Raw genomic sequence first — 26,436 nt, forward strand, 5'->3', positions numbered from 1 at the left:
TATGAAATTCGACAATTCAGTTTTATGTGAATTGTTCTGCTTTGTCTCCCTGACTTCCCATAGCCTCGTACACATATCTACTGTACTTCTGCAGCAGAAACTTCCGACATTAAATTAATCTTGATGACATCATGTGGAGCTAGTTAGTCAGAACATTTAAGGAGGATAAAGCACTTAGCCTTAAGGACTCTTAAAATGAGAATCATTTATTCTCTGTTGTCTTCCGTGAAATGGATTCTTACTGTTACTAATGTAAAAACCTGCTGTTAAATGTTTTGACTGTACATATTAGCCAGCTGGTAGTTCAATTCTTAGTATTGAGTTGCCCAGAACTGAAATAATTAATTTAGCTAAGAAAAGTATATTGTGTTGTACCTTTTGGATTTGTGACTGTAATCTGTAATCACCAGGGGGTTCATTTGGATTCGCAATAATACTGGAGCTGGTAATTTATAACAGGAGAACAGGAGCTCTCTAGGTAGAGCTTATGAAGCTTGGAGTTTTTTCAAGAATAAGTTGCAGAACTTTTTATAACATGGATGCTGCTATCAGCTTACAATTAGCTAAACTATTAATCGGTGTTATCATAATAACTTGAAAGCATAACCTGGAAATTGAAAGTTCCCTTTCTAAGCACACGTATCCCTAATTTTGTCTCTTCATACCTGTATTGCAAGAAATAAAGCAAAGCTCACTGCAGTCTGTGGAAAGGCTCCTATTGCATGTAAAAATACTGGACTCAAGTTTGCAACAAAAAGACTACTGAAATCCAAAGAAATCCATTAATGTTTATATGATTTTTCACTGCATATTTGCTCTTTCTGTTAACTTCTGCTCACTCCTTATAGTACAATAGGCTTCTAAGAAATGTAATATCTCAAGACTACCTGATACTTGAAAATTGTAGTCAGACAAATACTGCTATTCAAGTATATTCATTTATTATTTGATTCAAACACTGCTTTAGATTTTTCAAAGGAAGAAAAGGGAAGGAGGGGGACAGAACCATATGATACTGCAGTTCTTATTGCCAATAAGAAGGTGAATATTTGTCATAAAATATTCATCATGTTAGGCATTGTGTCTGCCAAACTATTTTTCTTGTATTGCAAATCTCCTTCCATGGTCCAATGAGATAGTTATTTATCCTTCTTTCATTAGTACTCCCTAAAGAATGGATCTTCTCAGATATTTAATGGAGCCAGATGTTGATCCTCCTACCCTTGAAGAATATGGAAGAACCTGAGGATACTCTCAGAATCTAAGGCTCTCAAAGCCATCTACTGAAAGCTGTGTTTCTCAAGTAAAATGTGTCTCTACTTGCAGGAATGAGTCATTGATTTGGTGAAGGATTTGCATTAGTCAGGTTTGGTATATAATAGACTTCAGTACTGCAGACAGATGAAGAGTTAGAGAGTGGACAATCATATGTCACTGCAAAATATAGAAAGAGAAAAAGCTGTAATGGCATCAAAACTAATCCTTCTGAATACCAGCTGATTTATCGTTATTGTTATTTTACAACAGTGATGACTTTTATAATTGTTCATTGCCACAGTTTGCGTTTTAATGACACTTTCCTATTTTATTACATTTCAATGCTGATCTGTTTATGTACAGTTATTCGTGGATGTTTAATAATTACTGTGTACAGCTGTAAATCGGATTTTGCTGCAATTTGGTTCTCAGTAGTGACCAAATAGTATGTTTTTTTAATTGCTCAAGCTAGGAAAAAGATATCGGCAGTATTTAGCATTCTCTTTCATTCAAGGTGTGGCATAATCTTAATAAAGTTACTAAATATTACCTCAATTTAAAAATGGCAAATAGAAGCTGCCAGGTGTGATTGTGAATGTCACAATGAATGTGCATCATAACTAAGAACAAAATCACAGAATCATTTATGCTTGACAGCCTTGTCAGTGAAGACATTTTTCCTAACATCCAATCCAAACCTCCCCTGGTGCAACTTAAGGCCTTTTCTTCCAGTCTTGTTACTTGGATGAAGAGACCAACACCCACGTTACTACAACCTGCTTTCAGGTAGCTGTGGAGAGTGATAAGGTCTATCCTCAGCCTCCTTTTTTCCACACCAAACAGTCCCACTTCTCCCAGCTGCTCCTCATAGGACTTATGCTTTAGACTCTTCATCACCTTCATTCCTCCTTTTTGGATGCAAGAAGACAGAATCCTGATAGCAGGATCTTGCTTTAATTTTCATATACCAGAAATTATTATTGAAACAGCTTTCTTATGGCAAAAGGAAATAAGAAAGAGAGTGGGGCACTACAATTCTATTGTTCTTGGGCAAATATTCTGGGTTCAACAAGTCAGAAGAGTTCTTTCTTTAAAAAAAAAATATGGAAAACCCCCACAAAACAAGCCAACAGAAAAAAAGTTTGTCCAGTTCAATGTATTGTCTCCAACACCAAGCATACAATAGCAGATATGTAAAACAGAGAAAGTAATTGGAGGGAAATTGGGATTAAGATAAGCAGAGTCATTGCACCGTACCAGTAGCCATGCCATTATTAATTTTCTTGATAAATACCTTATGTGAGAAGGACACTGGAAGTTCTTGCTTTTTTTCTCAAACACAAATGAGAAACAAAACAAAGAGTTACAGATTTATGTCCTACCTGCCACAAGCTGCTTTTCAAAAGTAGCAGTGCTTCCAGACTCGTTCAAAATCTTATATTAAAAGATACATAGAAAGAAGCTGAAGTATTGTTTGCTTCAGTGTTTATTCATTCTGTCCAATAACAGCATTTTGATGCTGAATGAACTTAGAGATACCCTTGAACGCATTTTTCAAAATTTACATTTAAATAAAATATTCTGGTTTATACTTCATTCAGTATTAAGAAGTGTATACAATAATATTATCCTTGCACAAGAAAATGAAATTTTCCTGTGATGGTGCTGAAGGATTTCCATTTATATGGAGATTCTGACTTTTACCTAAGTGAAAATGCATTCTTTGAAATAAGAGCAGGAAAACAAACATTGCTTAAAAAGAAAAAAATCTCAGGAAGAAAATATGTCAGTTCTAATGAAGCCTGAATTAGTGTCATTCCGATGATGAGCAACGCCACTTTCCCAAAAGGATTTCTTGTATTGCTGTTTTTTTAACTGATAGGCGAAAGTCTCAAAATATCCAAATTGTCATCTTCTCATTACTTTCTCTCTGCCTTACAAGTATTGCTTATTGCTCTAAGCCATATATACACCTGACCTCTAAGGCTTTTTGACTTTGAGATGATACTTTACTCCCTCTGTATTTAGAAGTGGTATCTAATTTTCCTCTCACCATCCTCCACGACACAGCAGGAGGCAAAATGTCCCTGGCTGCTCCAGCTCTGGACTTTAGCCTACACAACTCCAGTTTTGATTCACTGTAACATCCTCTTCATGTGACCTCCTGGTATTCAGGCAGTTATTCCACACACCTCAGCGGAAACTATCTCACCTTTTGCACTCTCCAATGCAAAATACAAATCCTGTTCAACTTCTACTGTGCTGTGTTTGCCATGCACTGGTAAAGCCATCTGAGACACCTGACAGCTTCACAGACAAGTCACAAACTCTTCCTACTCTGTTTTGAGTTGCCATTTCTTCTCTTTAGTCATTTGATCACAGAAACACTGCCTTTTCCTTTTCTCCTAAAGAAAACCATTGTTCCTAGGTTTCCAGTCCATATCTCCTTGCTGTAGCCTTATCCTGCATTTGAAAAAGCTGATGGCTCACTTCAGTTACCCACGGAGAGGGGTCTGGTGTCATTTGAGGTGTTTTAGGGTATGCACGATGTCCTCACAGAGCTAACAAAGTTGGCATATGGCCTCTGGGTGAACATTCTTGTCTATAATTTTATTACTACAGAAACATGTTATATTAATTTTGGAGAAGAGAGGTAAGCAATACACTTTGCTAATCCCATAATCACAAAAGAATAAATGGTGAGTAAAATCATCGGGAAACATATTATATCTGCCCTTAAGCAAATTTTGCTTCCTTACAAATTTAGCTCATTCTTCATTGGTAGATCACTCTCCTTGAAGGAGAGCAATCACTGCTTATTATGAGATTATTATAAGATTATTATGAGATTATTATTATTATGAGATGCCATAATGTGCCATATAAAGCAGCCTAAGATTGACCATAGCGAGATATCACTGGAAAATGTTTACAACAAAGTCTAATCTATCTAAACATCTAAACAGTAGATGTTTGGCATACGAGTACCTAATTTTTGAAAGACTTTCTTTCAAGAACTCTACCTGAGGTTAATATGCTGGAGAGCATTTTGGCTGAAGGCAGAAACAATGCAGTGATTTGTTTTTAACTACTTTTCTTATATATTGAAAAAAAAAAAAAAAAAACCAACAAAAACAAGAGCTAAGAATCCAGGGTCAGGAAAATCATTCTGCTTTTCAAAGTGAAACAGAAAAAAGTACCATTTTCAAAAATATGCTAGAAGTCCTACTTGTGTGTGCCGCAATGGAATACCTGACTGTGGTTAAGCAATAATTAAGAATACTTAAATAAAACTACCTAAACCTGTATGTAATAATCAGAAAGGGAAGGGAAAATGGGCTTCAGACCAGGGTGTAAGTCATATAAATCATATCAGCTATTTAAGAAGTGGTAAGGAAACCATCTTGCTGAACTCAAGTTCTAACATCTTTGTTATAAACACTGACTTAACACTTTGCCTATTCTAAAATACCCACTTATCACTTTGTCTATTATAGTATGAACTTCAGAATATTCATTGTCTGTTCTGGAGCACAACGTTTGTGTAGCATTGTCTTGCCATTTCCACAATTCAGACCACCCTTATATACGCAAGGAAGCTCCCTTAGGCAGAATAGGGTGGAGAAACCACAATAATGTTTTAACACTCCAACATTTGCCACAATCACTGCTTGAGGCATCACAATTGACTGGAAGCAGAAAAATTAAAAAAAACATAGAATAGCCTTAGTCAGTGGATTTTTTCCAGAACCAGTTTTACATGGAAAAAAACAACAAATCTCTTAATCTAGACAACACTACCCTGCAAAAGAGAATGGACATGGATTCTTGCATGCAAGCTGCAGATAGGGACCGAGTGAAGAAAGATTTTTCTCTGGAGTGAAAATCAAAGACAATACAAAATATACACTTCATGAGTATCCCCAAACTATCTTTGGGCTAATGCAAAGATACCACTGCATCTTTGTTCCTGTGAAAGATAAAGAGCAAACATGTCAGTATGGGTCATCCAGCATTATGCTAGAACAGTGGTTCTTTCTACCGTCAGACTTTTTGATTGAGTAACCAAATGTAAAATAGGAAGGCTTGTGGCAGGATAAGTAATATCAGACTCTATTATCCTAAAGTGTCAAAGAGATAAAAAGGAATGGGACATTGAGAATGGTGTCATCTCAGAGGTAAAGTTACTACCATTTAGTAAAAAAAGATCAGAAAATTTCCATTATGGGAGATTGTCTTGTATTTTCTGTGACTTGCAATTGTCTCTGACTGTGCTACTCACATGAAATTCATAAAAGGTAGAAAGAAACCTGCTTTTATCAAGCTATTTCATAAAATGCAGTTTTCCATTTTATGCAAAAGTTGCTCTTTCAGATTAACTTCACATTTAACTTTGTTTATGCTGTCACTGAAAGTGACTTTAGTTTCAGTGATCTGAAACACCCAGTAACTTGAAGGCCAAGAATTTATCAGAGTTTATTTTTACAATTCCACACTTTTCAATATGAATGAAAGATAAATGTGTCCATGTTCATACAATATTACTTAATAACATACCCAAGTTTATGCTTACATATGCATGCAAATTTCTTGGGCTGTATTTTATGTTACAAGAATGATAGCCAAAAGATGACAACATGCCTGTAACAAGAAAGAAAAAAACAAACAGGTCACTGAATTAATAAACAAATTTTAGGCCAACATTTCCTCTTTTAAAGCATAGTTTTAATGAAATCTTGTAGAGTAGGAAACCTGATACCTGATGATCTTACATCTCTAAAAGCAGATGGCTTCATTATCATATATGATTTGAAAAGCTCATCTTGTAAGAGTTACCAGAGATTCTATGAATATCTGGAAATAAAAAATCTGGAGGGTTGTGGCTATATCTATAAAATTAGCCCAATATTGATTTTTTTTTTCTGCATTAAAATCTGAAGTGAGCCAAGTTCAAATCTGAGGAAAATGAAAATAAGTGTTATAGCATTGGCTACTTCATTGTGAGTAAAAATATCCTAATTATGTTTCCCGTGTAATTGTACTCCTCAATGTCCTCAGTCACATATAAGGAGAAAGTTAGTGTTTGAAGTCTTGATGCATTATTACTATAGTCTAGCTGTGATAAAGAGCTATTAAAATCTCATTGGCTGCATATTGCTATACTTAAAGCACAGCAGAAGCATTTTGTACCAGCCAGTAACATTATAATATTTCCTAGACTAGGGAACATTGATAGTATTCAACATAACAGAGGCCAATAAGTTAACTGGAATATAAAAGATGGAAAGGAAATAACCAGAAAAAGAGTATTTAATCTGGTTTGTTTCTGTTGGGTGAAATCTGCATCTATAGAGCCAACAGTGATGTAACTGGTACTGTAATCCTTCAATCATTTTTATGAATGTGAAAAGCTATTTCACCGCCTGAAGCCTTCTGATACATGCACACACAACATGCTCCATAAAATGGAGGGGTGTAATGTCTCCATACACTGTGCCTGTAAATAAAAAAATCTTAAAAATATGTGGAAAGATGAAAGCCAACACAGAAATTTAGGTAGAGGAAACTGAACACAGAAGGAATGATGAGTCCTTACGACATGAAGAAGGAATAGCTCCCATTACTAGGGGACAGTGTTTTTCTCACTGTGATCACTCTGATTTATTGTGATATCATCTTACTTAACTTTTTTACCCCTGAGAGGGTTAATTTTCATTTCTTGAGTAGTCATTAGAGGAAAGGAGCCACATACAAGATGTATTCATCTAAACTAACCTACTCTAAAATAGGAAATACGTTGTGCCTCGAGAGTTCCTATTTCTTTCCACTATCAAGGGAGTTGTGACAATTTGGTCAGATGGTCATTCACACGCTGGCTGACTCCCCCATACAGAAAAGAGAGAGAAGGAGAGAAAAAGGAGGGTGAGAAGGAGGGAGAGAGAGGTACCAAAAATGCAGAGCAAAACAAAGCTAAATGGAAAAGATGTAGTATCAGGAGGGTGATGAATCTTTAATATCTGAGTCTTATGTAAAGAAGAAGAAGAATCATCAAGAACTTGGAACAATGGCAACCAACATAAATATCTTGATTAACAGAAACTGAGAGGCCAGTGTTTGAAATGCTAGTGAAAAAATTGTGGATAAATTGACATCGGGATATGATTCAGAACCAAACAAGATGATGAATAGATTTAACTGCCAAAGGCAGAGAGGAAAACTCTCTCTCTGAACAACTATATTACCAAGCCTGAGGAAAGCAAGAAAAGAGAGGTATAAATGTTCACAAAGCACTGAAGCTAGACTACAACATGAAGAGAAACTTCCTCATCTTCCTACAGAAGGCTAACTCCAGATATTGCCATCAGACAAACCAGAGGATCTCAGAAATGCTGATTGGAAGTGATGTCATTTAATGCAACTTCCCACTCAAAGCCCAGGCAAATGGGCTTTGTTTCGCCAGAGCAGGAAAACCTCCATGGAGAGAGATGCCATAGGCTCTCTGGGCAACCTGCATCAGGGCTGTACTGCCTCCTAGACATAGGTATTTTTTTTACTTAAAGCTTTCAAGCTGCAATTTGTGGCCATTGCCCTTTGTTATATCATTTGGCACTTCTGAAGAGAGTTTGGTTCTATTATGTTTGGCACTAGATATCATTTAAGGAATTCTAAGCAGCTATTTCAGTTCCTCTTTTACTCCTCTTTGTCAGACTAAACAAGCCTATTGTCTCTGATCTTCTTTGTGTAAGGTGCTATAAGTTACTGACTATTCCGTAACCCTCTATTGGACCTTCTCCCGTTTCTCCATACCTCTTTTGAAATGGAAGCCTAAAAATGAAGTATTATAGACGTGGCCTCAGAAGTACCAAGTAAAAGGGAGTTATAATTTCTTTCCACCGGCTATGCTTTTTCTTGTGTATCCCTGTATACGTTTGCTGCAATAAGGCAAAAATCAAACTACCCGCATTCAGCCTGGCATCCACCTTGACCCCTAGGTCCCTTCAGCGGCGCTAATTTTCAGGCAAGTGCCTTCCAGCCTGCACATGGCTTATCATTTCTAGGTGCAGAACTTTTGCCTTCTCCTCACTGAATATCATGAGGTTCCTGTTGACTCAGTCCTCAAATTAATTCAGGTATGCCTTGATAAGCTGCAGGATCAAAGCTCATTCCTCATGCCAGTCATTCCCCTAACTTTGTGCTGTTTGTTCTGCGTCACCATCGAGGTCACAGATGCTGCTGCTGAACACTATGGGCCACAGCACCAGTCCTCTGGAGGATGCTAAGTACCCCCTCTTCAGCAGCTGCCCACTGGGCAGTTAGACAGTGATCACTGCCCTTTGAGTTTGACAGCCCAGACAATTTTCTGCCCACGTAGTAATCAGATTAGTCAGTCAGGGTGTTCTCAGATACCAAATGAGAACACTGTGGGAGACAGTGTCAAAAGCCTTACCAAAGTCAAGGTATATTACCTCCATGGCTCTTTTCTCATCTGCACAGCCAGTCATTTTGTCAGACAAGCAATCAGGTTGTTCAACCATGATTTGCCCTTGAATGCCTGCCATGAACACTCACAGTGCCTGAATGCAGCTGGCCTCACAGTCTTTTAATTTTAACACCTGCAAACTGACAATCTCAGTCCTGCAAGGCTGTTGAACCCCAAACTGATGTTGAAATGACACAGGCAGCACCTGCTGCACTTCAGGACATCATGGATTCATATTCATTTTTTCAGAGTGCTCTTTCTAGGGATGGCAATAGACTGTAAGATCATACTTGCATATTAACAAGCAATAATGGGAATATTACATTCCTAAATACCTCCACATCTCATTCTTTGGGGGAGTCTTATTTCCCAAATCAAGACTTAAAACTAAATCAAATTAAGTTGAAATTACTGAGTAATAAACAGAGAAAGTGTTTTCAGAGTCATTCAGATGTTCTAAAGATTAGTCATGCGATACCCAATTAAAAGCATTCCTCTACTGCAATCTTCTGTGAATAAATGATTACATCTATTCATGTTTACAAAGGTAAACAATATATAATACACATAAATCTTAGTCAAGTTTCCAGGTCACACAAAAGTATATGAACAGTAATGACTGTTAGTATCTTTGTCAATACCATCACTTCTAATAAGAGATTCCACATGCAGCATTTTCAAATACCAGGTTTCGTTGTTTCCATTTAAAATAGCATGTCTTCAAATTGCAGCAGGACTACCTTATAAGACACTCAATTCTGTCTTTCAGAGGCAAAGACAAACAGATCAGTTACTGAATAGTAAAGGTCAAAGCATAAATCAATCATTTCACTAGTGAGCTATCTTCAAGCATAGCTGTATAAAGAATGGAAGAATGTTTAGCTTGGTATTCTCTGCACAGATGTTTGAAGCGAAAAGGATCAAGATGACGTCCTGAGTCCCACCAGTCCTCTGAGAACATAGCTTTAAGATGCTGCATAGCTCAGAGCTATAATGACAGGTGCTAGGACAGTCAGAAAAAAAAAAAATTACATGTATTGCGTGCTGTCAGTTGAAGGAATGGACATTTAAGTATACTTGTAGTATTTGCAAACAAATTTCCTATCATCTTCATCTCTTGAAAACATAGAATACATTTTTGTTTCAAGTGTTCTGGTTGTTTTTATTTTTTATCCCTAATTTTTTCTGACTGTATGACTATGCTAGGTACACCTGCGCTTTAGCCTCTGGACTCACTTCTGGTCCTGAGGAGATGCAATGGTAAACTTATCTTTCTTTATTATTTTTTCACCTGAACCTACTTTTTGTTTGCTTGTTTGTCGGTTTGTTTGTTTTATACAGGTATGCTGATATTCTGGGTAAGCATTCACACCTATTTATATCTGATTAAGTAAGCAGTGATTGTAATAGTTAATTCTATCAGAGAGTACACTTATCATTCAAACACAATTATTTAGCAACAGCTGCCACCTTCCAGTATCTGTGATATCAGATCACATTCCTGGAGGACAAATAATGTGGCATAGGCAGAGAGGAGAAGAAAGAGTAAAAGCCTGAAGCTGCGACAAAATGAATTTATACTGAGTGCATGTGTTGTTAAGCAATACCCTTCTTCCTCTTCTGAAAGTTATGAGCAAAGCTGGCTCTTGGGAATCATGCACATGCCAGAAGAAAGCGGCATAAAATCTCCCTCCAGCCTAAAATGCAGCCTTCCCTTGCCTTTATGAACAAGACAGAGTCTTAAGAGGAGGAATAAGTAGGTACCACTGAGCTGAACTGTTGTTCACTATTGTTAGGTATGACATGAGGATAATATTGGTTTTCCAGTTCTGCACAGAAATAAGGTAAATATAAAGAATTTGGCAACTGAAACAGAATTTCTAACAGAGAAACTGTATTTGAAGTAATAACTGCTAAGGAGTGCTGCAAAATATCCTGAAGTTTAATATTCATTATTTATAGTTCGCTCACTACAGAATGGTGCCTTTATGCCTTGGACAGAATTCACCGCTTAAAATCAAAGCCCAGACAGGTCTAGTGAAATAATACATTTATTTATAATATATTTATTTGTTTACTAGGGAGAAAAAATGAGGAAATAAAAAATGAGCAGTTATTTACTGTTTAAAGATATACTAGACACATCATAACCAGTGAGATACAGAAAATGGAGTGGTCAATGCAGTAATGGTACTCACGGAAGCAATTTTAGTGCCAGTCAAACGTTTTTATGAACACTGTTTCTAAGAAGACTAGAGAGTACTGCAGTTTGGTAACAAATCTGAAGAAAAAGGCTTTCCTTGTTTGATAAATAACTAGGGTTCAATGACCCACTTTAGCTGTGGTGAGCTGGCATGAAGTTGCACTGCAGAAGTTTCATGTAAGAACACTGTTGTTTTGAAAGATCAATGATGAGAGAAGGTTATGGAAAAATTTCAGCAGTCTAATTAGTTATGTTAGTAGTATATTCCAAAGAGCTTGTGTCAGACAAAGAATGGGTGTTCTTTTCAAATGGATCATCTATTAATCACCTGGAAGAAGGAGTAAACAGCACATTAATTAAATTTGCAGATGATTCCAAATTGGGAGGTGCTGCAACAACTTACATAGAGGTAAGACAAAAACCTTGTGCTGATTAAAAGTACAGATTGGCAATCAATAGTGAAATAAGTTTCATCTAGAAAAATACAAGTGAATGCATTTAAGAAAAATAAGAAAAAATTCAAAAGGAATATCTGGGGAAAAATGACCTGAGGGTAGTAAGTTTAATGTGAATGTGTAGCACACTGTTGCAGTAAGGAAAAAAACACAGTTTCACTTCATAAGGCAAAGAACATTGTAAACCAGAAATCCCTTCTATGGCAATATGGTGTACTCACTGAATATTGTGTATAGACCTGGACACTTCTACACTGAAAATGTGAACTGAAAGTAGTTTACAAAGAAGTACTAAAAAGTAACTATGAGAGAAAATTAAACTCATGAGAGAGAATCAAAAGAATTCTTGCTTGCAGTAAAAGCTTAGATCAATGAAAATGAAGAAAGACTATGACTTTCTCTAAAAACTTTGTCATTAACATCAAGAAAGGTGAGGTTATCCAAGGGTATGAGAGAATGCAGATGAAAAGCAGCCCTTGTTCTATTTGCAATTTTGTTGCTACCAAATTGTGTGACCTCAGAAAAGTCAGATTACTTTTAGGTGCCACAGTCTCTTCATCATCTTTATGTTTATGAATATCATATTTTTTGTAGTTCATAAAGAAGTTACAGGACTTTAATTAACTAATCTCAATTCGACTTAAGAGAAAATTTAAATAGTAGAATGAAAATACATGGAGCGAAAACCAAAATACATTTGAGGTACTTTCACAGACAAAAGACTTGACAAGATTTGGATAGGTTAAGCTGCTTGAAAGAATGAATTAGCATCCTTGTGGTTCTAATTTAAAACACATGATTTCCATCTCTGTCATTCTGGCACAATGATCCTTTGCATATTCATCCACTTGTGAATAAAAAGTGTGAAGTCTTTCTATGTGGCTAGAGAGAATCATGTACTTGGTTAAAATACAACATTACAGGACAACTATGACTACAAATTTTCTTTTCAGCAAAATGTCTTGAGCCTGATTTCAGAACTGCAGATTTGACAACAATCGCTGTCATCTGAAGAATGAATATGCAATTCAGAACTGTCTTCTTTGGTAGTGGATGAGGTAGTGGATAGTATTTTTCAGACCATGTTAATTTATCTATTGAATACTAATTGATACATCTGTTTTCAGCCTTTCTTCATATCTTACTTGAGAAGAGACATCAACAGGAAAACCTGACAACCCATAGGCATTTTCCGTGTTCAACAGTTAAAATATGACAGATTGACACCAGCATCAGAAAAAGTTCTGTTCATTTATTATCTGTGCGACTAATCGCAGAATCATGCTTTCATGAGGAATGTGGCTTTAGAAGTGATTACTGTCTAGGCATTTCTATGCCATTCCCCAAACTCCTTCCCAAATGGCACTGAGTTCTGGAAGCAAAACCAGGTTATTTTATTTCCCTAGTCACACAAACTTAGTTTATTACAGTAAACTTTGAGCTGCCCTGGTTTACTCAATAATGAAGTTGGAAATCACAGAGAAATGAGACTTATTTGGAAAATAACTTCCCTTCCTCCAAGAAGGAATGGCATAGTAATGTATAGATGGTAAAGATTCCGGGATAGACAAGTTGTCATCCACCTTTATTATTTAATGAACAAGTAATATTATCATCTTATTAGAAACTGTGGGCTGTTTCCATTGTTAAGCACAGTACATCTAGGTAAAACCTAGATCTATTTCCTGAAGAGACTTCAGGTCAATGCCTCAGCACTATATAAATGTGATACTCCATTAACTCACACATGTTTTGCAAACAGAAGCTGAGAAGAAACCTTTTAGCTGTTGCAGAACTTGCTGCACTTGTTCATAGATGGTCTATTAGCAAATGTGATAGTGTCCGGTTTCGCTGGGTAGTCTAATAAAGTCTTTTAATAGACTAAGTGGTAAAGGCACTGGTGGGAGGAGGGTCTGGCTCTCTCCTAAGAGAAATCTGCATTGGTGCTTTGATGTTTTTATGTCACAACTTAACATCAGCAAGCAGCTAAGCACTCAATTATGGTTTTCCTCCTTCTCAAAATTTCCACCTCCTAATTTTGTTACTCTTCCGACACTATTATGTTCTAATCTGCAAGAGTTACTTACATGGCCAGACCATTGAATTTTCACCCCTCTCTCTCTCTTTCTCTCTCTCTTTCTATTCCTTCCTTCCCTTTCTTTTATCTGAAAAAAAATATAGAATATATTTTTGCTGATTTAACAAGCTAAACCAGTTCAGTTGGTTTATAGTTGGCTGACGGTATGCAAGACCATCACAATAAGGTGACATTTGGCATCTAAAATTCTTGCACAATATGCACTTCACTACAACCACCCTAAACCTGTCTATCAGGTGAGAAAGATGGAAGGTTTGAGTAGCAAAAGGAGATTACAAAAAGAAGGAAAGAACCCACACCTACAAACACAGGTTCTGTATACATACGGTATGCAAGGAAAACTAAGGTCAATTACAAGAGTAACTTCAGGCAGTATCTTTTAATCTTTGCAAGCAGAAGGAAATTAATTTTTATGTTACCAAGATGCCATCAGAAAATGGCCATCAGAAAATTATCTTGCTACCAGTATGTCTAGTAGTGGTACAGCATTTAGAATGCAAGATTGATATTCGTCTCCTTATGTAAAGAAAAAAAAAAAAAAAAGAAAGAATTTTCTGTAAGCCAAAAGAAATAATATTGAGCAAGCAAGAGCAAGAAATAACACATGGCCACAGTATGAACTTTTTTTTATTTCACATGGGCATGAACAGTACTGCACAAACTCAAAAGAAGTATTATCACCTGAGTCTCAGTTTGAGACCTGCCAATGGGATGCCCAGGGATATCTTCTTTTTCACACCTACAGCACTGCATTGGGGAAGCACAAATAATTCCTGTAAATGTTCACTGGGACTGTGCTGCTTTCCTGTAATGTCATATTTGTTTTTATTCTAGAGATTGCATAAAAAGCCTCTCACATCACTGCTAGTCCTAATTTAAATATGGATTATGGCTTTCCTAAGTATACTTAAAAGTAGGAAAAATAAATTAATACAATATAGTTTTTCAATAAGGTCACTATCACTCTGCATAGTAACACATTTTCTGTTTAGGGAATTTGCAAAATCAGCATTAGATAAGCAAATCACAGAGATTAAGACATATGAAATTTTAGTCAAACAGGAAACTGCTATTGTTTATGATGTGCTAAGTTTTCTTCCTTTCAAGCTGTGCATTTAGGGCCTAATTACAGATACTCCTTACATTCTAAAATCTCTTTCGAGTTGAAGGAGAAAAGCAGGTACCAGGAGGAGGTCAGACTGACATATTACATAATAATCAACAACAAAAGCTTTCTGCTGGTAAACAGTCCTCAGGCAATAGCCACCATCTCCTGCTCATACCTTTAGCTTATTTACCAGATCCTGCAACCTTTGACAAATAAATCTATTGACTGCAATAGCAAAAAAGCCCTTTGGATTGCCCAGTGAGAGACTTTTGCTGAGGTGCCTTCCTCAGGCCACCAGGTTTCAACGCTTATCTATCCTTTCATGGGACTAAGGCCATCATAAAAGTATAGTGAGTTCTCATCCGTGTTTCTCTCATCTCTGATCTTCCCCTCCTCTTCTGCATGACTCTTTTTTCCATGTGCCTGTGTCTTTAGGAGCAGATGAACAAAAACATTTCCTCCGCTAAAACAGTGATAAAGTTTCAGCAAGCAACCTACTGATGCGTAAGCAGAAAACCAGATCACACTAGAGAAACACATTTCTCAGCAATGTAACTACATAAATCACAGACATAGTCCAGGTGAAGGTGAGGATAAGGAGTTTTATTTCAAAGTGCTTTATTAAAAATGGTTGCACAACATTGCTTTGGCTTGCTGTATTTTATTTCATGCATCAGCTGAAAATGGAATTGATCCCCATGCAAAGACCTGGCATTAAGACTGCACATATTTAGGTCTAGCACAGACTTATCTTTGGGCTGAGAACTGAACAGGGATTTTTCCAGTTTTATGTACTGTCATGGTTTTCAATGCATATGAAAGAAAGCAGCTCAAAAAAAAGGTCACATAAAAGAAGAGAATGTAGGAATGTAAGATGCCAGAAAATCCAAATAAATCTCTGTGCTTTTAGATTTTCCTGTGAACACTTAAACATGATATTATCCTAGCAAGAATAGTATCGTCTCTCTGGCTCTGTTGTTAGAACTGGTCAATTATTACTTTGAACTAATACTACTTTTTTTTTTATCCTTTTCAAGAACTAAGCAAAAAAATAGAAAAATAGAATTCAAGTACACACAGGTGATTCAGACCAGAAGTACCTTCCTTCCACAAGAAGCATTATTAAAGGGCCATTTGAAAACCTTTCCCTGTTTCTCTTTCACTTTCCAAAGCCTTCTCTATTTTCATAACAATTTGTTATGGCATAAAAAAAGTACTTATACAAGGGTACGTAGATTTAATAAGGCAGGTCCTGATCCAATGATCACATCTATACAGATACTACATGACACTGAAATTGCTAAAAGTACTAAAAGTATGCCTGTATTTATTCAAAGAGTGTGGTACCAGGACAATAAAATGTAAGAGAAAGAAAAGTCTGTTGTAGGGTAATTTCCATTATCAGCTGTATAAATTCTTAATTTAAATTTCCTTATTAATCACTTGATATTTAACACTTCATTTCTATTTAACAGAGGGACTATCATGTAGGTAACCCTATCCTGCAAAACATTTTATTTCAACCCAATCTTTAATTACGTCACCATACAAATTGCTTGAGAAGCTAATCTCTGGCAGTGGACAGCTGAAAAAATATACAACATAATAAAATAACTTCAGCTTGGACATAAGCTTCCACAGAATACTAATTTATCTGTTTCAGTACACTTATTGGCATTTGGAAATATATCTATGCTCAATGTAAAGAGTATGAAATAGACATGGATTTATCGACATTTGAATAGTACAACTGTGTATCTGCCAAAGAATATCTTTAAGTCAACAGAATGAACAGAATGATACTGAAACTTTACAGTGTCTTAATAGCTGGCATTGACAAAATGATGACTATGCCAAAACAATGGAAGACTGCTTAAGGAGGAATTTGTTGGAGGACTCTATTAATTAATGACATTTCAAGAACAAATCCCAGGATGCATCCTAGAGACAGCGATGTGTGATATTGGATGTACCTCATTAGACTATTTGGAAAGCTGATGCTAGCATCAATCATGTCTCTGTTTCTTCTCCCCTAAATCCAAACCATTCTCACGCCACTGTGATTTTTCAGACACGGCACTTCAAGCTTCACATTGGCACAGAAAAATACCACGTGTGGTATAGCATGCACTATGCAATTGTGGAGTAGTTAAGAAGGTTATTTGATTTAGTAGCATTTTGTCTCTGTCTGAAATGTTACCATTCACATTGATTGCATTGCTAGAAGAGTAGTCCAGAAAGTAATCTCCAAGAATGATCAGATTGTGGTTAGTGTGGAAAACTGGACTAAGTAGCATGCAGGAATGTAATGAACCTTAACATGGAATTTTCACTGGTTCACATCTCCAGCTAACAGAAACAAACAAAATGAATCTCCTCTTCTATTGATATACAATTAGATAAGAATGGTCAAGCCTGTATGCCTTTATTTAGACTTAAAATCCAATATGTGAATAAATAAATCAAAACTTCTAAAAGCTGAATATCAACATGCTTACAAGTGCACGGTGGCCTTTTAAAATATTAGGTCATGTATGTTTTGCCATCAGACTAGGAAGCTGAATATCAAAGATAGACTCCTATAGGAAAAACGTGGCTCCTGAGTATCAGACTGAAAACAGAACTAATTTCACAGCTCCATCTCTCCACTAGCTGTAGCTCTTTTCACTAGGCGACAGATCCCAGTTAGCTGGATCTGCATAAAACCCAAAAATGAACCTGAGATGTCTGAGACTCTAGAATCCACTCCTCATAGCCTAGAAGGATCTTCAGCTCATGGCCAGTACTGAAATTTCATTAGGCACCAGACAGAGAAAGTGATACAGGTTCCCTCTGCAAGTTATTTAATGAGAGCTTAAATTAATGTTATTTACTTGCAGGGGTACAAGGAAATTTATGGAGATGTATACATCAGTAGACACCAAAAACCCACTACTTTCCTGGGAGAGTTTGTGATTAGCTTGTAAAGCTGATCAAAGTGTTAACATCAGAAACTTGAAAAAATTAAAAACGTGGTGCTGATGCTTTTCACAAATTCACAGAATTTCACTGTGCCATAAAATATACTATCGCAAAAAAAAAATTATAATAGTTTGTTTCCTCATTTTTAAATGCAAAAGTTAGATTTTTCTTTCACATGCAAGCTTGTCATATTTTTCCCCTCTAGAGATTTTATATGTTCCAAAAAACAATTCACATCAAGCAGGGATCACCTTGTCTTCCAGCGATTACTCCATGGTGCTACCAAACTTTGATTCCACTTGAGCTGAAGCCTTCCTTAAGCCACATACCCCTATGAAAATGCTTCAATGTGAGAAGAAGGAAAAAACAGATAAAACAGAATTTATTTCCTCAGCACAGTTTTAGTACCTGTGTAGTCACGTTGCTCTTATCAGAGTGAAAATTAAATCACATACATTGTACAAACTCACTGAAGTTAGTACTCAACAACTAGCTCCTGTTGCCTTTTTTTTAGGCCATAATCTTGCTGAAATTTCATGGGTCTAAAAATGTCCTGTATTAATGAAATAAGCTGTTTTCACCTCCCTCCTGCTTTGCATATGCCTAATGTTTTCCCTATGAATGTAGCTCTTTCAGAACAAGGACAGCCTTTTAGCTGCACATTGATGAATTTTCTAAGCCAGAAATAGCAAACAGCTCCTAAGTGCTCCCACGATAAGACAAAAAAAGTACCAATTCACAGCAAATAACTTCATTCAAGGATAGTAAATTAATAACCTACAATATATTAAAGAAGATATATTTCATCCCTTAAGATTTGTTGTTCATTTGATTAAAATTCTTGGTATAGCTTCAAAACATACTTCAAGTAGCAATGCTGTCCACCACTTGTCTCTCCATTAATATGAAGACTATCTTCCACAAAAGCTGCATCAAGTTACCCGTCTAAGACTGTCCTGTAAGGTATATACTGTCCTTTACGTTATTATAGTCATAATAGATATCTCACTGTACAGAATTTTTAGTCCTAGTTTCCTCTCTCTTTCTCTTTCCCCGGTAATCTCCTGCTTTATGTATTGCTCTTACAATATCCCTGCTGTTAATTATAGGTAACTGACCTGCATGTTGTTGAAACATTCAGCTGATGTTTCAGTGATATATTATTCTGAATGCATAAAGCACACAGGTTACAACTAGAAGAAAATGAAAGAGTTTATTTCTGATAAAGCTTGTAAATGAATCTCTATATACCCCAGAGTAAAGTGAGCATGTGAAGCATGTAAAATAAAGAGCAAAACCATTTCAATATAACTTGGAAAAGAAGGGAAGGTTGAAAATAAAAAATCCCAATTTATCTAAATATCCCAAGAAGTGAAATAGTGGGAATCGTATCAATAATGTCAGAAAATGAATCCATTAAAAAGTTTTATGAAGAATCAGTGAAATTTAGTGTTTCAATATATTTGGGAAAGTTGGAACATTTCAACAATTTAGGTGCCTATATCTATTGAGCTATGCTTTTTTTTTTTAAGTTTCAAGATTTCGAAAATGATACCTGAATGTTCATGCACAGTACAAACAAGCAAGAAATACTGCAGTATGGATAATCTAGTAGAATTTATGTCTAGGTTATCTGCTTTTGCTTTGTCTGTAGCATTCTGCAATAGCGACTGTTCTTGTTACGGTGGTGTCACATCTAACAACGGTTGTGCTGCAAGCATGGTGTTATGCTAACCAGCTTGCCTACACGGCATTTGTCAGCCCTCATCAGCACCAAGTGGGGCTGTCCACACGGAGACTGACTGCTACTCCTTTCTACCAGCACCTACACAGACAAGCAGCTAGATTGCACTAGGGGAGAGCAGGCAGCATATGTTTATTTTTATCTCTCAGCTATGAGTAAGGCATGAGAGCTAACGTATAGCAAGCAGGGAAGAATTCAGAAGCAATACTGCAGTGCCACATCTTTCCCATCTTCTTCCTGAAGATCTCAGAGCTGTAATTTACATATGGAATTTTCATAGTTACCACTAAGTATAGCACAAGTGGACCTTGATCTGTCTAGTTTTAAAATATCTCTAGAAGTATTTTTATGACACATATGCATATAGTTGTCTTCTTTCCCTAAAGGACCTATCTTACTGCTAAATGCGATGTTCTTATGCCACTTCTCAGAGAAAAAGGGCCGTTTCCTATTTTACAGTGAGCTACAGGACCGTAGTAAAAAAAGAAATTTTAATTTCATTTAAAATAAACTCTAAAAAGTCTTTTAGTTAGCAGAAATATGGGGACAGAGATCTACTAAATATTTTTTCAAATATTCCAGGATCCTTTTCATGATATTATATTTTACAGTGCCTTTTAATTTTCCAGTTGTTTCAACACACAGGCAAAAGAATTAAGAAAAGAGTGGCAGCAAAAAGACAATAAAGTCTGTGCAATATAGTCAACAGCTAATCTAAAAAAGCAGTATTTCTGCATTTCATGAGGACTGAGAACAACAAATGAGAAATTATAAGGCTATAGTTCCTACTGTCCAGTGTATTGACACTAAATATGAGTATTGGTTTTATATGATCATGGTTTTATATACAGTTTTGATTTTTTTTACTCTTACAACATGGTTTTGTCCTTGCTGTGTGCCAAGTTAGCACCTACCATCAGAGTAAAAATCAGGTATGAGTAAAAGAGCCTCTGACAGCTGGTTCTCAGAAGACTGACTTCTTTCATCAGCATTATGCACTTGAGGCTGTCTCCCTTATTAATCCTATTCTTGTCCATATGCGTATGAAGCATCTTCAGTCGCAGGATTTTTAGTATTTGTAAATCAGTAATTTTACTTATGGTTTAGTATTTTTAAAGCTTGGACATCAAATTCAGAAAAAAAATCCTTCATGAAATACTAAAAAAAATATACTATTCAGAGCTTCAGCAAAGATTAAACATCATTTCAATTCAGCAGGACAGCAATTTTTTAACAGCATAAGATAACTACTGACCACCATAGTGCTTACTTGCTTCAATATTCTTAATGTCTTTTTCCCAAAAAATTACTAAAGAAAAAAGCAGAAGATGACTTTTGTAAAAGAGGCAGATAAAGTACAATGAGAATCTCAAGAGGGCTATCAATGTTTCATTCCTATTTTACGTTCCTTGGGGTGGAATTTGTCTGAATAAATGGGTAAGCCCACAGTATAGGCAACTCTGTCTGAAATAAATGCCCTCTCTATGCCACACAAAGAAATAAGCACTTAAGGAAGAGAATTTTCCTGAACTAGTTGAGGTATAAACTTTAGACCGTAATGACTTGCACCTATCATTCCCCATTGACTGCTGAGGGTACCTTCAGAAGTACCCTATACTGTGGACATCTAATCTTCAGCAAAGCAAATTTTGCTTTTTGTTGTGCAGAGAAACAGTGAATACCTGCCATCTCAAAGTCTGTTTAGATTCAGCTATTCTTGGACAACATGATTTCTAATAAGATTAATTTGAGAGTGGGTCATGTCTGCTTGTTCCAGCACAGGGAGGCAACTTGTCCTTTGTTTTACAGCTTCATAAACCTGATGCAGGTGGTTAGAAGACTCCATGCTCCACTGACCTTCGTAAATGAAACTGCGGAACAGCAGAGAGAACAAACCATCCAAATGCATGAAGTGCATTTCCAGCTGCAGGAAGCGTGCAGAAGACACCAGTCCCCACAGGGCTGCTTTTCAGTACAGAACTTAATCAGATTACAGGACTTTCCACCTCTGGCTGGAAACTGTTCTTACTACTGAGCCAATCCTTCCTTTCAAAGAGTCTCTGTAAAGTTTAGAAACTTGCACCATAGCCCAATGAAGGCTTGCAAACAGTTGCATACTACAAGCCAGGAGATGTTACCTTTTTATATAAGGTTTCTAGCTGCTCTTAAGGTCTGTATTTTGGCAAGTGCAGAAGTTATGTAGTGTGCTAAAACAGTAGTGTAGTTACATGGAAATTTTGGCCCTGCTAGCATTGTTACAGCCAAATAGTTGTGGAGTTTTAAAAGCCCACCTGTCCTGCAGTGGATTTTGCATTTGATGGGAAACACATTGCAAAGTGACACTGAAATCTTGTAACACAAACAAAGAAAACATAACAAAACACCACCACCTCCTCACCCAGAACTAAACGCTGAAATATCTGCAATCCCAGCTTTCATATGGTGGAGCCTATGTTCTGTCACAGACATGGCAGCACTAGAATAATATGAGTAGTTGCATAAAGTACACAGATTATGTTATATCTATCTGACTTTCCCACACTCCTTAGAAGCCTCCTGCCTCCAAAAAAGGTCTGTGGAAAAGGCAAACCTTTCTGATTCACTCCTTCCGAAAGTTAAAGAAACAAAACCAAAATCTTCCTGTTTCATTGTGCCCTTTCACATTCAAATTAAGCAAAGCATGAAAAAAACATCCTGCTGAAAGTTCATTCTTCACCCTCTGACCATGACAGCACCAGTGTGCCATTGGGCTCCTATGCTATTGCACTCCCTCTCCTCTGCCAAAGTCCACTGAGGTCAGTGAAGCTCCAGGCAGTGATCTGAAGCTGAAGCAGGGCTGGCAGGCTGGGGAGCAAGAATGAGAGGAAGGAAGGGCAGAGGGCAGAAGACTTGCATTGGCCACACAACTGAACCTCTGTGTATTCCAGTTTCCAGCATCTCCCTTATTTGACTTTCCATGCTTTTTTTTTTTGCCAAGTTTAATGAGATAGTTATATCTGGCTACAAGAGTTCACCTCAATGAAGAGTTCTTAGTTTGTTGGAAATCAGCTTCACAAAACACATTTTTGTCCGCTCTAATATCAAGGAAAGATTCAAACCCACTATTTTTCACCAATTTCTTTCATAAATTGTGCAAGAAAAAGAAGAGAATACAGCGTTTCTGGGATGCTAACTATCCTTGCAGCTATTGTTTTGGAGGATTATCTTTGAAACTTTTTCCTGCCCTGTAATTTACACGGCTGCTGGTGGTAATGACTGCAAAGAATATAAGCAGCACTAATGGGTATGGATCCCTGTTCTCTTATACTGTAAAATAAAAAGGAGCATGGGCAATGATGACCCCGTAAGACAGATCAATGCAGCTGCAGATCGATTCTTACACTGTTCAGGTTATTTTCCTTAAATGGCATCGTGCCTCACACATTCTGCTGAAGGCTATCCATATCCATTCAAGTTCATGACAGGTATTCTTAGACATTCCTTCATTTTTAACACCATTACCAAGACTAATACTGTACTTCTTTTTAAGGAGAATGAGAAGACAGTGACTCTTTTATCAGGTTCAGATCTTTTTAGCTTAAATTAAAATTATTTGCTATAATTTTCCTGTAGTTACTCAAAGGATTAATGAGAAAATGCCACTGAACAGCTATTTGTCTCCTCATTAACATTCATGACAAAACCTTCCGGAAGGGCTGGTTTTGGCTGCTGATGGAGCAATACTTAAAAGAAATCAGCTTCTCTGTGAAACAGCTGCTCAGCAATGGGACTATGCAAGGGAATCAGTGATAATAAGATGATACTATTACAGCTACACTGGGAGTATAATATATTTTAAGCTTCTTTGAGGTATTCAGTGGGGGCCCAAGAACTGGAGCATGATTACTTGTCTATTGCTCAGAACAGGAAACAGCTGATCATTATAGTTCTGCTTATTTGGATTAGTCCTACCCAAAGCCTTGAGGTAAAAGAAAAATCCATATCTGCTGGAACTCTTCAATATTGTGTGTTTCTTGTCTGCTGGACATGTTTTTTGCTCCTTTTCCTAGTTTTCATAAGGGTTTGTGAATCCCATTGCTGAATGTCATTGCAATCTCTGCTAGGAACATTACGCATCTACTGTTTCAAAGTAGATTTTTTCAAATTCTTCTCATTTCACAGCTTGCTTTCTTAGGCAAGATTCTCAGAAGAAGACTCTCTGTATCGTCATGCATCCATTAGGGAAATTCCAGATATTGATTATTTTGAAATGGCCATCCACCTCATCCTCATATTATACATTTCCCTTCTCCCCTTTTAAAACTTATCTTCCCTTCTGTGTCATATTGGGATAATCAATATTAGGAAAAAAAATCTTTAATTAGATAAGGAGAATGATACAGAATTACCCTAATGAGTTAGTGACATCTTCACTCTTTTTTTCTGAATGCAACCTTAGAGTTTCTAAGTAAGCTTCTGACTTCACGGATAAACTTTCCGCCATTCTCTTACATGTGTGCATGTGCCCCACTACCTGGGGTTAGCCAGCTTTACTGCACCTGTTTACAGTCTTTCTACCTACATGAAAAGATGCAGCTCTGCAATCTTTGTTGCAATTTTGATTTATACCTCTTAGTGCCAGTGTATTTTCTACTTACATATATGCAGAAATGTGCAGAGACACACATTGAACACAAAATTAGATTTCGTATTTAGGAAAAGCCATGGCTGAATATACTGAAGCTTTCTTGCTCTTTGTTAATCTGCAGTTCATGAGAAAAGCTCAATACATTGTGACTTGCAATCAGGGATACAACCATAAAAACTGCTTAATGTTGATTATTAAAGACAAGTATTTAGCAAATTCTGACACTGAACCCTTGATCTTGCAAAGATCTTACAAAGGCTGAGGACCAGAAGAGCTTGGAGCACTGATTAAAAAACAAATAAACCCCCTAAACTGCCCTTGCCAATTCTAAGTATAAAAGATGTGTTCAATACTGCTTAAATGGTTTGCAGGACAATCCTGTCAAATGCAACTGATGCCACCAGAAGCCCTCTAAGCAACACTGTACATCACAAGAAGATCATGCGGGGAAAAACTGCAGCCTTAAAGCTAAAAAAAGTCAAGCTACAAAAAAAACTGCTTTGCAATAACGAAAATCATGGGAGATCCACAGTTCATCTTGCAACAGTGAACATAATTGCAAACCTAAATTTTGCATTTGAAATTAGGAGACAAAAACTATAAACCTCTTTATGCATATCTAATCTCTTATTTCAACATTAGCCAAGCCTGCAGGCGCTTGACAGTCCGATTCTTGATGTTATTGTAATTAAAGACAATACTCACAAGGCTGATAAGCGTACCAGCTGCAAGTTAACCCTTATGTTAGCCAAACCGACAACTGCAAATATGATATCTAATTGTAAAGAAAAGAACATTGGAATTCATTCTGGATAACTGACTTTTAAATCCCATAACCTTGATAATAAGTAAATTATAACCAGCCTACCGTCAAACTTCTTGTGCCGGGACACAAAAGTGGTGCGTACAAAGTGACTTGTCTCTTCCACCAAGTTTTCAAACTCCAGTTTGCTCTGTTGGCTTAACTTGTCCTCCATTTCTGAGGTACAACATGTATATTCCTGAGGGCAGATTCTCAAATGTTCCCCTGGAATCACAAGAAAAAAAAGGAATTAGAAACATTTGAATGCAGATAGAAATGGGTCAGAACCAAATATACTTGATGTCTTTTCAGATAAGGAATGTGGGCTACCCAAAGAGCTCTTTAAGGTTTGACCACTTGATTTGGGCCACTTTGAATGCCCATAGTTGGGTATTCCTCATAAAGGAGAGGAGGCACATTTTGCAGAGTTGTTTTGATGCTTCAGAAGGCAAAATCGTCTCATGCCAGAAGTGATTCATCATGCTGAAAAAGCCTTCCTCATAAAGAGATATATACTTCAAAATTCAATTACTTTCAGTTTGTATTCGAAATGCCTGGAGAAATACCTACTGAGATGACCTGTTACAAGTCATCAGAGCTGTCTTGCTGTCAAAACCTTAAAATCAGAAGCTATGTATTTTTGTCCAGGTCCACTTGTCCAAACACACCAAAACAGTCTCCTCTTCTACTCTTTCTTCCCTTCTACTTGGGTAAGTTTATTTTAATGACTATATTTGGGTGCCTCATGTTTTCTTGGCTAGCATCTCTTGTCAGACTGTGCAAATGTTTTGTTGAATAGGAGAAAGCAATGGAGAGTTTAATTAATGCTTAAATTATATGGAAACGTAATGTAAAAGGTAATGAAAACCTCCTACTTAATTCAACAGATTTATCTCTTGAAGTACTGTGGCAGTTCTTCTGACAATATTGCTTTGGTACAATTTGCAAGTGGAAACCAATTCTTTAGCTCATGAAATTAAAATGGTCTGTTATTACATGAAATGTGAATTTTCAATTGACACTATACCATGGGTGTCAGAAACATTTAGCTCAGTTTGTACAAAGGCAGAAAATTCTACCATTCCCTCTTGAGAAATAAAAAGAATGATCTGCCTCTATGATTAACGTTACTTGTAAGGCAATGAAAACATTTAGCTTTCCGTACACCGAACCGTGATTAAAAATCCCTCTGCAAATCTCTTAAAGGTGCAAATAAAATGATATACAAAGCCCAGGGGTTAAATAAATACTGGGGACCTGATTCTCATTTATATCGAGGCTCCTTTCTACCACTACTGAACCATAAAGAAGATTTAAATGCAATTTATACCTACTTTAAGGCTACTTTTCACCATTCTTATTATGTAGAGGGGAGAATCAGACCCTAAGGTTTATGCTTCCCGGGGGTATCATATATTTAGCTGCTGCATCATTTTGAAAACAGCATCAAAAAGAGGTTTGCACATGCTTAGAATAAACACTGCCTTCACCCTGTTCCAGTTTTCGTTTGAAGTTTTTGAATGCAGTCTTTTAATTAGAAATTTAGTCATTCTTCAGTCCTGACCCATCACTTAATTTGTTTTTATCTGCAAGAGTTCATAATACGTGAACTATAATGCTGTGACCTGTCTTTTAGCAGCCTCAAGACTTTTTAAAAGCTCACAGCTATACATCTTCAGGAAGGACCATTTCATTATTATC

General features: G+C 36.7%; 1 protein-coding gene across 3 annotated transcripts in view; it reads right to left on the reverse strand.

The window, feature by feature from the left end:
- GPC6 (glypican 6) overlaps positions 1-26,436 on the reverse strand; it is a 757,324-nt gene that overhangs the window by 501,693 nt on the left and 229,195 nt on the right. For all 3 annotated transcript variants that reach the window (XM_054070846.1, XM_054070836.1, XM_054070856.1), the window contains exon 2: positions 24,802-24,960. In XM_054070846.1, the coding sequence (XP_053926821.1) occupies positions 24,802-24,960 (159 nt within the window). The remainder of the gene's footprint in view (positions 1-24,801; positions 24,961-26,436) is intronic.

This window comes from Cuculus canorus, chromosome 1, assembly GCF_017976375.1.
Source record: "Cuculus canorus isolate bCucCan1 chromosome 1, bCucCan1.pri, whole genome shotgun sequence".
NCBI classification, from domain to species: domain Eukaryota; kingdom Metazoa; phylum Chordata; class Aves; order Cuculiformes; family Cuculidae; genus Cuculus; species Cuculus canorus.